The 14,951-nt window shown below is 43.6% G+C and overlaps 2 protein-coding genes across 3 annotated transcripts; both read right to left on the bottom strand.

Moving 5' to 3' along the window:
• Positions 1–4,837: 4,837 nt before the first annotated feature.
• C1H11orf97 (chromosome 1 C11orf97 homolog) lies at positions 4,838–8,843 on the bottom strand. The gene is made up of 3 exons (XM_054187158.1): positions 8,564–8,843; positions 7,825–7,926; positions 4,838–4,977 (listed from the first exon to the last, which is right to left on the bottom strand). The coding sequence occupies exons 1-3, from the start codon at positions 8,841–8,843 to the stop codon at positions 4,838–4,840; spliced, it is 522 nt and encodes a 173-aa protein (XP_054043133.1).
• Positions 8,844–11,593: 2,750 nt separating this feature from the next.
• Positions 11,594–14,948, bottom strand: ANKRD49 (ankyrin repeat domain 49). 2 transcript variants are annotated; one of them, XM_054202886.1, is made up of 3 exons: positions 14,820–14,948; positions 14,182–14,458; positions 11,594–12,556 (listed from the first exon to the last, which is right to left on the bottom strand). In XM_054202886.1, exons 2-3 carry the CDS (start codon positions 14,443–14,445, stop codon positions 12,098–12,100), a joined length of 723 nt encoding a protein of 240 aa, XP_054058861.1. In that variant the 5' UTR covers positions 14,446–14,458; positions 14,820–14,948; the 3' UTR covers positions 11,594–12,097. The 2 variants fall into 2 exon arrangements, with proteins under 2 accessions (XP_054058861.1, XP_054058871.1); XM_054202896.1 differs by having other exon boundaries at positions 14,738–14,861.
• Positions 14,949–14,951: the final 3 nt, after the last annotated feature.

Here is a 14,951-nt window from a genome sequence, read left to right as displayed (position 1 = left end):
GTCTGGAAAGAATTCTGAAAATGAAATCTGTTGGGTAAGTGCTAAGTATTATTAATTTGGAAAAAAAAACATGCTACAATTTTTCTAGGAATATGGCAAAGCCTGATCATTTATTTAGATTGTTAAACATGAAGACAGGAAATGTCATGCCTACCAACCTGGTCCACTACCTCCTCACTTGATCATCTCCCTCCCCTGTTACCCTTACTAATAGTTCTCCTCCCCAGGCTGGCCAGGCAAATGATCACTCCTATGTATTTCTCGCGTTGTCACAGCACTTAGGAAATAACCGTGGATCCTTCTAGATATGGTACAAACACAGCTTTTGCCCCACTTGTTGAGGTGAATCTCATCTCTTCCTAGCAGTTCTTAGTCCTCAAAGTGGGGACACCCCACAGTCATAAAAGCCAACTCCCCATTTTCAGCACCAGCTGTGCAAACAGTAATTGGCCTACAGGGTCCACCCTTTCCTCCAGCCCTACCCCCTCACCAGTAGGATTGAGGAGAAACCAGCTGGGCATCTATGTCTTTGACTCGCCCCACAGCAATGTAGTCATGCTTGATACGCTCCATGTCTCTCCTGGCACTATCATTGCTGACCCTGTGGAAGAGCAGCGGGGATGAAAAGTCCGAGGCCCAGACAAGACTCAGTATATTCTCCACATCGTGCCAGATGTCAGCCCTCAACAAACCTCCCCAGACACCCTGCTGGGGCAGCAGATGGGAGCCTCCATCTCCCACCGCAGGGAGTCTCCACCTTCTATCATTCTCCCCTTCCTCCTGCACGGTTCAGGCCCAGGCAGCTCAGAGGCTTTCCTGGAGAGACCTTCCTGGCCCTCGTCTGCAGTTATAGGAGAAGATGCTGTCCGAGCATTCACACACCATCCAAGGAGTCGCACATATCACCTGAGTCTTTAACTGCTCAGACCAGGGTCCCTTTGCAGTGGGTGACCCCAGTGAGCCTATGGGTGCCCCTTTCCACACCTCACTGGAGCGCGCTCCCTCCATCTTCAGTTTCAACCCTAGGTTTCCTGCAGCAGTCTCAGGTGTCAGACTTTATAAAAATAAGTAATTTAATTGAAAGGTACAGCACCAAGGTGAGCCCAGGCTGGGTGCCTCTGAAAAGGGAGGGACCTCGAACAAAGAAATCCCTGAGCAATTACAACCTTGTGATGTACACCCCTGCTCCTCACCTGCTCTTCATGCCTCTTTTAGTCCAATGGTGATTTTTGGTCTGGGGTCTTCTAACACCTTCTTGGATTCCCTCTCTGTGTCCAGGCAGGCCATTGACTGCTTCTGTTGATTTGCAGTCTCTGCTGACGGTTGGAGCCTCCATATCTTCTGGTTTATGTTTCTTGTGCACCTGTGCTCGATGGCAGTACATGGGGAACTGAGAAGTCCAGACTTGGGGAAAACATTACCAAAACGTAAGTGTGTTATCAACGTTTTTCTTGTACTAAAAGACTAAACGCAGCACTGTACCAGCGGCTAGGAAAATTACTAAGAAAATTAACTCTATTGTAGCCTAAAAGCTTCAGCAAATCTAGCTACTCATGGCAAGTATAGCTAGGCAAACAGCTTAAATCACACCATCTAATAACCCGACGTAGTTTATTCTAATTAAAACTTACTTATTTAAGCTAAACAATTAATGCCTCTCAACATCTGCCACCAGAGCACCAAAGCTATTCTGTAGCTGCAAATGTCACTCCTGTCTCTGGTACCTCCTCCAACCGTCCATCACCTTTCAAAGCCATCTTTTGTTCTGGTTTATACCGTACCTAGAAGGATCCACGTTTGTTTCCTAAGTTGTGTGATAATACAAAACAAACTCATGATCATTTGGTATTACCTTGCTGTAATAATGGTGAAGAGTGAGAGCTTAGTGATAGGTTATTTCATGTTCCATGCTGCCTCTGTGGTTCTTTAACACTACGATAACTCTTAAGTTGTCATGGTTTAACCCCAGCTGGCACCTAGGACAACGCAGCCATTCACTCACTCCCTCCTCCCCAGTAGGATAGGGCGAAGAGGGAGAAAAAGGAGGGGAAAAAAAACCCTTGAGGTTTGAGATAAAGACAGTTTAATAGAACAGTAATGGAAGAATATACAAAATAAATTGATGCAATGCAATTGCTCTCAATGCCCGATGATCAATTGCCCAGCCCATCCCGAGCAGTGATCGTGAATTTTTGCCCCCCAGCCATCCCCCATTTATATACTGAGCATGATATCGATGGTATGGAATATTCCCTTGGCCAGCTTGTCCCATTTATGCTCCTGCTCAGCTTCTATGGGAAGCTGAAAAAGTCCCTGACTTAATATAAGCATTACTTAGCAACAGCAAAAACAATACATGTTACCAACATTATTCTCATATTAATACCAAAACACAGCAGCGCTAGAAAAAAAATTAACTCTAACCCAGCTGAAATCAGGACACATACATAGAGAGGCTTATTTATGTTAAACTTTTATTAAATCAAGCTAGATACTGAATCACAAACTCTTGGCTTCTGAACTGCTCAGTTTAATGAACGGACTGAGCCTAAGGCATTTTAAGGCATCTCTGAAATTACATTACAATCTTCTGCTGGAACTTAGAATCATTTTGCAACAGAGAAGCCTATGAAAACACCAAGTTTCACAGTAGCATGTTCTTGTCAGCAAAAGCATTTTGTAATCTTTGGATTGTGACATCTTCATCACTGGCTGAAATATGGATCAGATTTGGCTACTACAGCACCAGATTCAAAAGCAGCATGAAGATATGAATAAAAAACAACAAGCAAAGAGGAAACAGCTCCCTATCCAAGCAGAACTTTCTTCAAAATCTTAGAAATACCAATCTACGTTTCCAAAGGCAGCTAGCCATTTTGATGTTTGATTTGACACATCAAAACAGCGTCAGGTCTCCACAGTGCTAAAGTTCATCAATCTGTAAAAAAACAAGATCTGTTCTGAGGATGGATGAGACACCATATAGCGAGCCCCCCAAACCACTAGCCACTTTTAGGGAAAGGCAGAAGCAAAAAATAAATGCATTAACTTCAGTAAATTCAGTAACATGGGTGTATATATTTTTTCTTTTTTTTTTCTTCTACTTATTTCTCCTGCATCTTTTCCCTTCATTTCTTACAGTTTCTATCTCTGCATTGCTGAACTGTGTTCTCCTCTCTCCAGTTTCCTTTAGGAACTCACGACCTTCTGTTCTATGTCTCCTCTTTCATTCCCCTTGCCTGTGCTTCTTCCTTTTCCTTTTGCCAGTGCCTTTTCTTCTGGCACTAAACACAGTAAGCTCATCTTCTCCCAAGAAACCTCTCTTCTTTTTTGTCTATTTCCATAGCCTGTACCTACTCCGTCTCCCGATTAGTATATTACAACCTCATTTCTTCCCCAGCTCCTTACTCAGAAGAGGATGTGTGAATTGAAATGGTTTGGTGAACAGAGGAGCTGAAGTCAGATTGCTTCTAGTTTTTCTCCTGTCTTGTATCTTTTCTGCCAGCCCTTCTGTCATGATACCTGCCTATTCCACTGCAAAACAGGCAGTACAGCTAGTGAGGAGAGCATCACTTGTCTCTAGCAGCAATCCCTAGGAATGAAGGTACATCTAAATTCTCAAAAGAAAACCAACCCATAAATTTCAGCACCTAAATAATTTTGAATAAACTTCTTTGTTTTAAAGCTGTTCATTCTTCATGGATCTTAACAGGAAATGGAGGAGATCAGGATCTTTAAAACTCTACTTGCCTTCATTAGAAGTCTCAGGTACATGCGTTGGAAAATTATGCCAATGTCTCAAAACCCTGAAGTATTCTTTGTTTGTATTTTCTATGGCGTGGCTAAAGTTTTCTTGGTTTAAGTACATACCAGAAGTGACTGCAGTTAATACCTAGCATAGATTAGGCCTGCTCTATAACCAACATATTCCTACAAGTAGTAACTCTAGAGTAAAGGCAGCGTGGCAGAAGCCTGTACTGGTTAAACGCTTCTTATACTGGCAATAATTTGTTGCTGTTGTAATGAAGATGCCACTATCTCCAGAGCTAACACAATCAAGATAGGAAGGAAGAAAGAAGTGCTAGTCAGGCAACTAGCTGTATTTTTAAACCACCAGCCCCTGAGAATGTGGGAAAGTGTTTCATTTAATGGCAAAATATGCTGAGTCCACACATTTTGCAAGCTCATGGCACTAACAATGCTCCTCTTACAAAGCTAATGATAGAGTTGGAAGCTTTCACCTTCCACTACAAAGTTAGTATGTTTCCCTGAAAGAGAGGTGGGCATATTGACAAGACTATGCTAAAATCCACCAGCTCGTAAAGAACAGGTCTGCTCCACAAAAGCTGCACTCCACAGACCGTAAGGAAAGAAACAGATGCCACATGCCTGAAATGACAAATGCCTGAAATGATCCCTAGATCAATCTCTTTTCAGGAGGTGCGTTGGAGAAGGGCTTTTCCAAACATTTGAATTTGCTAAGAAAGGCAAGTAAGGTTCATTATGTACATGAAACCAACACTCACCACTTATCAGTAGGAAGTAAGTGATTGTTCCACACATTTACAAAAGGTTTCAGAATATGAAATAAGATGACTCAACACAGAAGTCCTGAACACGTTTCTTATGCAAAGATATCAAGTCTGTTGGCGACTTACTAAAGGAAGAGGTGGGTTAGCTCTGCAGAAAGATGCCTAGAGGTGATTACTGTAAGACCATACAGGTAAACTGCAGTCTTGTGAGATGTCTACGAATTACAAAATAATATTACCCTGCAATTTTAAATGCAATTGTAAAATGCAATTTTAAATTGAGGTGTTATAGTGAAAGTTTCTTATTATTGATTCTTACTTTTCATTCCTGCATGCCTTGAGTAGAATTGAGGCTGTAAAAGTAAACCGTTCCTGTTCTGCAACACTGGTTTCAGGCTTCCAATGGAGAAATCCTTTTTCACACTCCAAATTCCTTCCAGAGCCACTGTTAATAATTTGTCAAAATAATACCATTAGAACTGACTACTTCAACTTGTTCTAGAATTAATGTAACTTTTAAAAGACAGTCCCTTTGGTGTATACAGTAATTAGAAGTAGTTAAGCAGAACACTATAATCTTCCTCCATGGTTAATGAAGAGATTGACATTTTCAGAGAGCAGTTCAGATTGCTAAAGGTATACGATGCTCTCTACTGTCTGTAGAACAGACTACTATGCTCCTAACTGAAGCAGGATGTAGTTGAGCTATAATGTACAAGAAACAGCAGTAATACCATTGACGCATCCAGCATGATTTATTGGTCATACTGGAATACCAAATGCCCTCATAAAAAGACAGCACAAAAACAACCAGACCACCACCACCAAAATCAAACGAAAACAAAACAAAGCCAACACCATCAAAACAAAAGAAAAAATCTAATTTATTTTGTGGAAACGTTACAATTTACTGTCTTATTTATGTAAAACAATAAACTTACTAATAATAATCTAAACTGTAAATCAGTAACCATCCAACCTACCAATTGTTGTTTATCAGAGCACAAGCCACTTAGGGAACATCTCTAATTCTCCCGATCTATACAGATGAAAAAGGAACTAGGTTCTTCCTCAATAATCTGTACACCGGCATCTACTTGACCTTATTATACATAGCATTGTTATGCTATGCATATAACTGTGCTATACATACCATTTAAATACCAAGCTTGTTATACATTCATATTATACATACCTGTAATAAATATTTTTGTAGCGTTTCTATAATATTTTTAGTACTTTAAGCCTTTTAACATACACTTCACTGGGAGACTCCCCAGAAATCATGAGAACATATACAGTAGCATTCATTTACAGGATCAGGCTGAAATATTCCAGACAGTTTTGATCCATTGGCAGACGGATGCAGGGAAATATAGTCGTCTTCAGCTCTTAGTAACATTAGACACATGAACAGCTCGAGCGACCCAATGTTAACATCTGCAATTCAGCTACTTGTCCAGAACCCCCTTATAGTCAATGGGAAAAGAACAGGCACTTTCAGAGCCTAACACACGCAATGGTAGGTATGTAGGACAAGTCAGAAGAACCGTGTTTTCAAAGTGCCTTTTCCTCCCCATTTACTATAAAGAGAGCCTACACAAGTAGCTTTTGCAGGTGTGTGCTGTAATTGCCTAAGGAGCCTAATCACAGTAATGGAGTCGCAGGTTCAAATGGTCTTTACATCTGACAGAACACTCATTACATTACCTAGGTTATGTACATTTTTGTCTGTCAATCCAAATGTTTTAAATTCATTTCTAGTGAGTTCAGACTTGGGTCTCAATCCTACATAACAGAAAACATAAGGACTTTTTCAAAGTTTGGAAAAAAAGGCAAAAATGTCCTTATTACATTTCTGGAGGATGTAATGTTTAGGAGAGACAGCGGTGGGCCTATTCCAACAAAATGCAGCTTAATATAACCAAGGAATAGCTTTACTCTACAGAAGAGAATGTGGGGCTACAGAATGGGAACTGTGTATTGTGGAGCAAAAGCATCATGGATTTAGGAGTAACAGTTGACAAACAGTCCGAGGTTCTAGGGCTAACATTAGCTCTAATGTAGCTCTAAAACAAGTAAAAGATTCTCTCTCTCTACTGGTGATACAAATACTGAAATATCATTATCAGATTTAGTATTCATATTTTAAAAGAGGATGCAAAAAAAATTGGTGAGTACATAAAGAACCAAAACCAAATATATGTGTATATACCGTCTTTGGAAGAAAATCCTGGATACTAAAAAGGCACTGTTACATATCCAAGAAACGCAAGGAGCAGAATCATGCAAATCCAAATTATTAATCAGGCTTTTTTTTTTTTTTTTTTAATACACCAACCACTAGAACAATCTAGTAAGGGAAGCTGTGGAATAGCCAGGTTTACCCAGTGGACTTTACCAAGAGGTACCTAATAAAATCCAACGGCTTGGCTGATGAAGGCAATATGAACTTGTAATCAACCAGATAAAAGATCCTTAAAGATTACAAACTTCTGAGAATTAACTTTCTATGATTAGATTAATAGATCTTATGGCTGCAAGAAACCACCAGCACGATATAAGTTTTTTCTTACATGCGCTCATTTCTCCGCCCAAACTAGCAAATGAGCTCAGACTGGGGCTAATGGTTTACGTGCAAAATATTTAAAGTGTGTATTAAAAATGGTGAATCTAAGTGATCTTTATTAAATTGTTCCAGCATTAACTTCTCTTTTTGTTAAAAACCACTAATTATTTCTACTCTAATCTCATTTTTAATAGTTTAGCTAGACCAAACACCTTGTTGTCTCTCAGACTTCCATTTCCTTATTTGCTTACTGCAGTCAAGTCTATCCATAACTTTTAAGCTGCCTAAGCAGACTGATTTTCTAAATGCTTTCAGTTTTGCTGCCCTTTATTTATCGTTCTTATCTCTGCTCTTTCTTTTCAACACCAACTTCAGTTTTGAACCACAAAAGGGGACAAAGTATTCTAATAACTACAGCAGTTCTTTCAAAGAAAAAGATAACAAAACCTCCCTACTGCTTCGCATTTGTTTCTGTTTTATTAAACTGATAGATCATATGGAATTATCCATGTTCTCTACGGTCCCGTAATTTCAGCCACAAAAAAAAGAAAAGTAAAGACTATATGCAATTCTTGTGTTTCTAAATGTTCCCCAGGCTATTACATAAATTTTTTGGGCTGTTTTTTTTTTTTTTTAAATAATAATTTTGCCACAGTTCCTCAAAACAACGTGTATTTCATTTGCCCTGACAAACACTTGCCATTTGCTGATAAGGAGGATTACCTGCAGCTGGGTGTTTAACATGGCATGCTTCTTTCCGAAAAGAAAGCTCTTCTTCAAGTATTTCTTTAACTCTCCTAGATGGCTCAACATATACTTTCTTCCCTGTTAGTAAAAGATATTACAAAAGAACCAGTCACTTTAAATCCCCTGAATGACTAACGTGCTTTGCCAAACGTAATGCCATTTTATGCTGCTCTGCACCTGTCTTTTAATACACTTTAAGACAAATAATTTACAATTAGACACTAGTGTTTGGCCAGGCGCTGCTCCCCAGCATGGCGCCATTCCTCAGGACAGGACCAAGGTGGGTAAATCTAAAAGGGGAGCGAGTGCTGAGGCAGCTTGCCCATGCAGGAGCCAACGCCACCCCAGGCCACCCCAGGCGACATGGCCACCGTGTCTCCCCATGGCGAACAACCCGAGGCCGGGCCACCCGTGGAAGAGGTCTCCAAGGGGATGGCCTCACTGAGGGGGATCCCCCCTATAGAAGGATTAGGGCATCTCATGGTGGGAGGAGGGTCCCAACCCACACCCCTGCCATAGTGGGGTGTGTGGGGCTGGGGGAGGTGAGGGCCACCAAGGAAGGTGGCCGCGGGGGGAAAGGCTCGGCTCCCCCGAGGGGACAGGCCGGAGCGGGGCCGCGGTGGGGATGGGGAACGGAGACCGCAACGGGCGCGGAGAGGGGGGGCGGACGGTGAGGCGGGCCCCGCCGCCGGGCCGGGGGAACCGCCGCGCTCACAGGGCTGCCCGCCTGCCGCCGCCTGGCCGCGGACATCGCTGCCCGCCTCCTCAGCCGCCACCGCCGGCTGCTCTCCGCTCGCCGCCCTCATGGCCGCCGCCGCGCCCGGGCAGGTAGAAGGCGGGAGGTCCGGTTGCCACAGGAGCGGGGGCGGGCGGAGGCGGTCCGGCTCGGCCCCGCCACCGGCAGGAGGGAGCGCGGCGGAGCGGCGGGCAAAGCCGAGGCCCGGAGGGGCGGCGCGGCAGAGCAAGGTGCCGCCGCCCTGCCCGCCCTCCGCCATGTTGGGGCCGCGCTTCGGTGGGGGCGCGAATGGCTGAGGGAGGGAGCGCACCGCCACCCGCTGAGGGGGCGCATCGGGTCTGCCATTTCCAGTCACAGCTCGGGGGGGTTTACCCCTTCCACGGGCCAGGGTGAACAGCGGGGTGGCCTCCGAGGCAGGCTGTGGCCAGTCACCATCCCCATGGCCACCTCGTGCCCACTTGGGGCACAGGGTGGGTGACAGCTCTAGGCATCGACAGTTCTGCGCGAGGTATCGTTAATGACTCCTCATTTGTCAGTCAGCACGTTACAAACATTTTGTACCCCTGTGGGGTGTCACCACTGGCCCGCCTTATGAAAGGATGCCTTGTTGTCCTCTCCTGAGGCAACGGCGGACTGGCGGAGATAAAGACAGAAGAGTCCACTTTAGCTGGATGGATGATATAATCTAGAATAATCTCCTCAGGGAAGTGGTGCATTCGCTATCATTGGGCACTTCTAAGATTCTGCTAAAAATGTTCACAAGGAGAACAATCAGCCATTGGAATAATCTCCCCAGGGAAGCTCCCCCATCATTGGATGCCTTTAAGATTTTCAGGGTGCTGGGCCAACTTGTCTAGACCGTGCTTCTGCCAAGAAAGGTTGGACCAGGTGATCCTTGAGGTCCCTTCCAACCTGGCGTTCTATGATTATATGATACAGGTCTACTAATAACAGTTCTAGCTTGGTTTTAGGAACGCTTTTCATGAAATGAAGCATCTTGAGATGCTGTTTATAGGACTGAAGTAGACTTGACTCTTCTTGTTTTGCCACTGTTAAAGTTTTGAGAAAGAAGAGCATCTGGCAATTACAGTAGTCCATGGATAATGCTGCTGGCAGGCACACGGGGAAGCTGCCCTGCTCGCCTGGCCAGCAGCTTTGCCCTGCAGTATCTTCCTTGAAATCAAGATTTTGCATGCAGTAATGAGAATTTATAAGATAGAAACCAAGTCTAGTTACGCAAATGCCATGACTTCTGTATTTTTCCTTGATGCATTTCAAGGTGTGTTCATCTTCCACAGATGTCCTGAAACTAAGCTTTCAAAATAAAATTAAAAATTGTCCTGTACCATTCATAGTTCAGAGGCAGTTCTCTATTTTCCAATGGCAGTGCTGAACAGGGCTTCTGGAAAGATGTGGGACGGAGATGCCCTCCCACAGTTGCTTGATCAGAGCACCAGATGTGGGCCAACATCCCCCAACCCTGCTGCTACTGCTACAAAGGCGCTTCAGGTCTGTTAGTGGTCACTGGAAGGAGCTTGGGATCACTCAGTAAGGCACTTGCACGGGACAACAGAGTGTTTTGTTACAGCTCTTATACCAAGCGACAGTACTTCAGGTCTTCCGTTCAATTTTCAGTTCAATTTGATTAACACAGAGAAGAAAGTTTCTCCACTCCTGAATTACAGATGGCAAAGTTGAAGCTCAAAATGATGCAGCACGCCATTATAATGGAAAAATCTTTAGTGTACTAATTCCTATGCAGTACAGATCATCTTCTGGGCTGGTGGCATTGCTGAAGTTCTACTAGAGTTCTCCTAAACCACCACTGATCAAAAAAGATCTACCTGCTCAGAGAATTGTTTGGAAAGTAATTATGGTATTGTAGATGACAGTAATTGTACTGGTACTTAAAACCCCTCATTCATTAACTGCTTGCGTTTAGTAGTGATTTTTGTCTGAAACTTCCACTTGAACCAAAGTGGGGGAAATAATTGAAAAAAAAAAAAAAAAAAGATGGGAAGTGCACATTACTGGACCTCTCACAGGTAGCTAAATAATGCAGAGATGTTGATTCTCCAAAAGAAGTTGGAAGACTGAGAGATGCACTGATACAGCTGATGTGAACAGTAACACAAGTAAATTAAACTCTCAAATCAACCCTAAAAATCATAGAATTTTTCACTTTCTACCAGAAAGGCTGAACTGACACACAGAAGCAGAAAATTATGATATCTCTTGCAAAAATTTACAGCATTAATTAACATTTTTCTGCTAAGTTAAGTCAAATAGTACTCAGTGCTAAAGACCTGCTCAGATAAAGGGTCCCGAGTCTTCACTGCAAACCAGGGAGATTCTAGCTGGCATGAACGCAGAGAGAAGCTGCACTGAAGTGCGTGCTAAAGGCCTGAGAATCTTAAGGAACAAGCAAACCAGCCCACTCCCACCACCCTGAAATTTGGTTAAAGGACAGCAGCCAAATCTCTGTCATAACTTTTGGAAGACCAACTCAGATGTGAATGCCTAGGATTAGTAATACAAGCTATCACAAATTAAAACAGCGTCAAATAAGAAAATAAATGAATGGTCTGGAAATTAAGGAATTTTGAGGAAAAGTACCAGTAAAGTTTTTTAAAACTATACTGAATATTTGAATTGGAATGGGGATTCTCTTTGGGAATTCAAAAGTGGAAGAGAAACACTGCTGAGTGTGTCCCACACTAAATTAGCTGTAACTAAATCAGACACAACAGTATGTTGGCTGTTTATCCTCACACAGTTGAGGTTCATTTGTTCTAACTAATGCCGTATCCATGACATTAAAACTCTCCTCCTCAATTTAATTTGCAAGTGAGAAGTAAACAGGATCTTCATAGAAAGTAATTTCCTTGAAAAGTAACAGGAAAAAAATAAAAAACTACTTTAATCATCCTGTGAATAACGCTTTTGATTTATGAACAGGCAATTGCATTGATAATTGAACTTTCAATTAGAAATATGACCACAAAATACTTAGGGTTAAATATTTTATTTTATAATAAGCCTTACATCAGGATCACTAAACATTTTGTGTCTCACCCAAATAAGTTACATTCATTCTGAGCTTTCATGCAGTTTTAAAAAAGTTAAATTTCTCAAAAAATAATTTTCAAGTGTGCTGTAATAAGCTCTGCATAACCAAGCCAGAATTCTTCCACACCAAGTAAATATTCCGGTTTTCCCTCCTGCTTTGACAGCACAGACCAATTACAAAAGCCCCTCCAAATTTGCACAGATTAAACAGAGACTGACTGAAATTACTGAGACTTTCCGAATTCCTTGAATAACAGCAGTAGCACTTCAAAGCATGAGCGAGGCCACCGAGCCAAGTTGCAAGAAGTGACGTTTTGCCTGAGGAGAATACTAAAGTATCTTAAATTGAAAACCTTGCTGCAAAGGGACCGACCACCGCTGACGAGCATGCAGAACACCAAGAACAGGCAGTGTGCCTCACATCCGCGAGCTTAACCCCAGCTTTTAAGGGGACACAGCATTTATGCAGTCTTCTACTATTTCAAAAAGGTAGTGATATATATCAGTCCTCCTGGCAATGTCAAGGGCTGTTTCATCCAAGTTGTTTTTCAGGTCCGGTTTCACATAGCGATTCATCAGCAAGAGTTCCAGGGTTTCTCTACTGTTTTTGTTTCCCGCAGCGATGTGCAGGGGGGTCAGCAAACCATTCGTCTGCGCGTTGATGTCCGCGCCCTGCTGAAGTAAGAACGCGGCCACTTTGGTGTTGTTCCACTTACAGGCGCTGTGCAGCGGTGTCCAGCCGTCCACCGTCTGCGCGTGAACGTCCGCCCCTTGGGCCACCAGCTCGTGCGCGATGTCCAGGTGCCCGCTGTAGGCAGCTCGATGGAGAGGAGTGTACTGATCTTCATCACGAGCATTAACTGGAGCCAGCTTCTCAGAAAGCAGCCTCTTCACGGTGCTCAGCTGTTGAAGGAAAACAGGTAATTTAACACAAAACTCCACAAACAACATGCATGGCTTTTATGGTTTGAAAAACCCGTAACAATTTGTTGTCATTTAGACAATTATTCTATCACCTGATAACCCCTCCCCACCTGGGAAGGGGAATCAGGGAAAACAAGGAAACATGAGGGTTGAAATAGAAATATAGATAGGTTTAATAGGATAAGACTAAATAATTAACGATAATACTACAGAACCAGTATTGACCCCGATACCAATATAAAATATACAGGAATTATCCTCAGCCCATTCTCCCAGCAGGAGACAGCAAATGTGGGACATTGCGAGCGTTGGGCTTTGGGAGGAAGGGAAGGGCTCAGGGGTCCGGCATTGGGGCAAGGAGTTCTCAGGATCGCAGACATCAAGGGAGAGAGACAGCTCCTCAGAAAACTTTCTAATTTATATAGAATGTGACATTCATGGTATGAAATAATCCTGTTGACCAGTTTGGGTCAAGGGCCCAGGTCTTGCTTCACCTCATCCCTGCACCTAACTAGCTCGGAAACACCGAGACCTTGAAACCCACATACCATAGCTGGCTATAAAGTAAATATTTTCATTAATTCAGACACTAAGAGTCTTCTAAAAGTGCAATTTTCCGGAGCATTAGAACATAAATTAGTGCTGTGTTGCTCAAACTAGGACAACGGCTTTTACTGATCTGAAGTTTTATGAGAAAACAATTTCTGTCGGTCTCAAAAAGGCTTTTATGTAACAAGAAATTTTAAAATAAAACCAGTTATTGTTACTTTTGTTACCGGGGGTTGTTTTGGCTTGTGAGGTTTGTTTGTTTGGGGTTTTTTGGGGGTGGGTTTTTTGAGGGCGTTTTTTTTGGTGTTTTGTTTTCTTGTTTTTGTTTTTTTTTAAAAAACAAAACAAAACAAAACAAAAAAACAGAGATACATTACCATGCTGGTGCGAAACCACACAGCCCTAGCTCCCCCCCGCTTTGCTTTAAGCACCCAGCTGGGACGCCTTAGGAGTATCTTTATCTTAGACCTTCTCCCCGTTCTCTGTGAGGACACAAGTACCTCCACAAAACTGTAGATGGAGCTTGTGCACGGGTAAGAAATTCAACTAATGAAAATAAATGTACACAAGGGTGTAATAAGCTACATAACAGGAATCTCAGTCTTCTCTCCCTCACTGACAAGAATAAAAAGCTTCCCCCTCCAGCCTGTAAAGAGACAGGAAAACCGTCACCCCTCCTCTGCATATGTAGCTTTTGAAAAAATAAAGTTTCAGATACACCCTCCCCACCCCAGTTAAAAGGCTATTTGCCATGAGGAAAGAGCCTGGCATGCTTTCCATTTACAGAAGTTTAAGAGTGCTGTTATTTTAACTCTGAACTACAATCAAAGCTTCTGTTCTGAAAGCTAACTGATCCAGGAATATTTTAGCATGTGTGGGCTACAAAGGGAGATGTTTTACATACAGTGGCTTGCAAAACTGCATCAAAATAGGGATTTTGAATCAGAGGGATAAAGGGAAGCGTAAGTAAGTTTCCATTTGTCAATGAAACTGTAGATATCTGCTCAAAACAACGTTCTTGTCAGCCATACACACAAAGAGAATATATGCCTTACCCGATTGTTTTCGGCTGCCCAGAGCAGCAATTTCTCTGGACTTTTTTCCATTTTTTTCTCTTGCATTTCATACCATTCCTCGCTTCTTTCTTGTTCATCATCGTCGTCATCATCATCGGACTGTCCCGACCAGCAGCTCTGGGTCCCAACAGGAATGAGATGCCGGTGCGTCTCCAGCAGTTCCAGCTGGTTGAAATTCTCCGTAAAGTCTTCGAACTGCTCGCTGTCCTCATCCTCCTCATCCCCTTGCGTGGCTTTACTCATCTTCAGTCAGCATCTGTAAGCAGCAGATAGACAGCCATATTTATAATAACTTTTATCGTCAATAAAAACACCTTATTGTTTACAAACAAAAGATTTAGAGAAAACACTGGGTTTTAAGCAGTGTTTCTCCCCACCCTTTCCCCTCACGCCCCGACCGAGGCGAGGCCCGGCCCAGCCCCGCGGCCCTCCGCGAGGTCCACACCACCCCGGGAAGGGCCTCAACGCCCACCCCGGGGCTACCGGGAACCCGCCCCCGAGGCCTCCCCCCCCCCCCCCCCATCCCCGGCCCTGCCTGCGGCCACACGCCGTCCGTCCCGTCTCCCATCCGCGCTCGGAACCCGCCCGGCCCAGGCTAGCTTCGCGACGGGACGCACCTGCCGCCCCCACCGAAGCGGCGCTCCGAGGGCGGGGCCAGCTCCGAGGGCGGGGCCAGCCAGCAAGAGGACGCACGCACGGCCGGCGGCCGCCAGCGGACGTGACGACAGCGGTTGGCCGCCATGGGGCTG

The sequence above is a fragment of the Rissa tridactyla genome, chromosome 1 (assembly GCF_028500815.1).
Source record: "Rissa tridactyla isolate bRisTri1 chromosome 1, bRisTri1.patW.cur.20221130, whole genome shotgun sequence".
Taxonomy (NCBI): Eukaryota; Metazoa; Chordata; class Aves; order Charadriiformes; family Laridae; genus Rissa; species Rissa tridactyla.
Note: the sequence above shows the minus strand (reverse complement) of the source record. Positions and strands in the feature narration are given on the sequence as shown.

Excerpts from the sequence above, each read along its gene's own strand:
- C1H11orf97 (XM_054187158.1), bottom strand. The coding sequence starts at position 8,843 with ATGGCGGAGGGCGGGCAGGGCGGCGGCACCTTGCTCTGCCGCGCCGCC. Across the intron at positions 7,927-8,563 it reads GGCGGCAGGCGGGCAGCCCT|GGAAGAAAGTATATGTTGAG; the intron begins GTGAGCGCGGCG and ends TTTTACTAACAG. Across the intron at positions 4,978-7,824 it reads TGTTAAACACCCAGCTGCAG|TGGCTCTGGAAGGAATTTGG; the intron begins GTAATCCTCCTT and ends AATTATTAACAG.
- ANKRD49 (XM_054202886.1), bottom strand. The coding sequence starts at position 14,445 with ATGAGTAAAGCCACGCAAGGGGATGAGGAGGATGAGGACAGCGAGCAG. Across the intron at positions 12,557-14,181 it reads GGGCAGCCGAAAACAATCGG|CTGAGCACCGTGAAGAGGCT; the intron begins GTAAGGCATATA and ends TTCCTTCAACAG.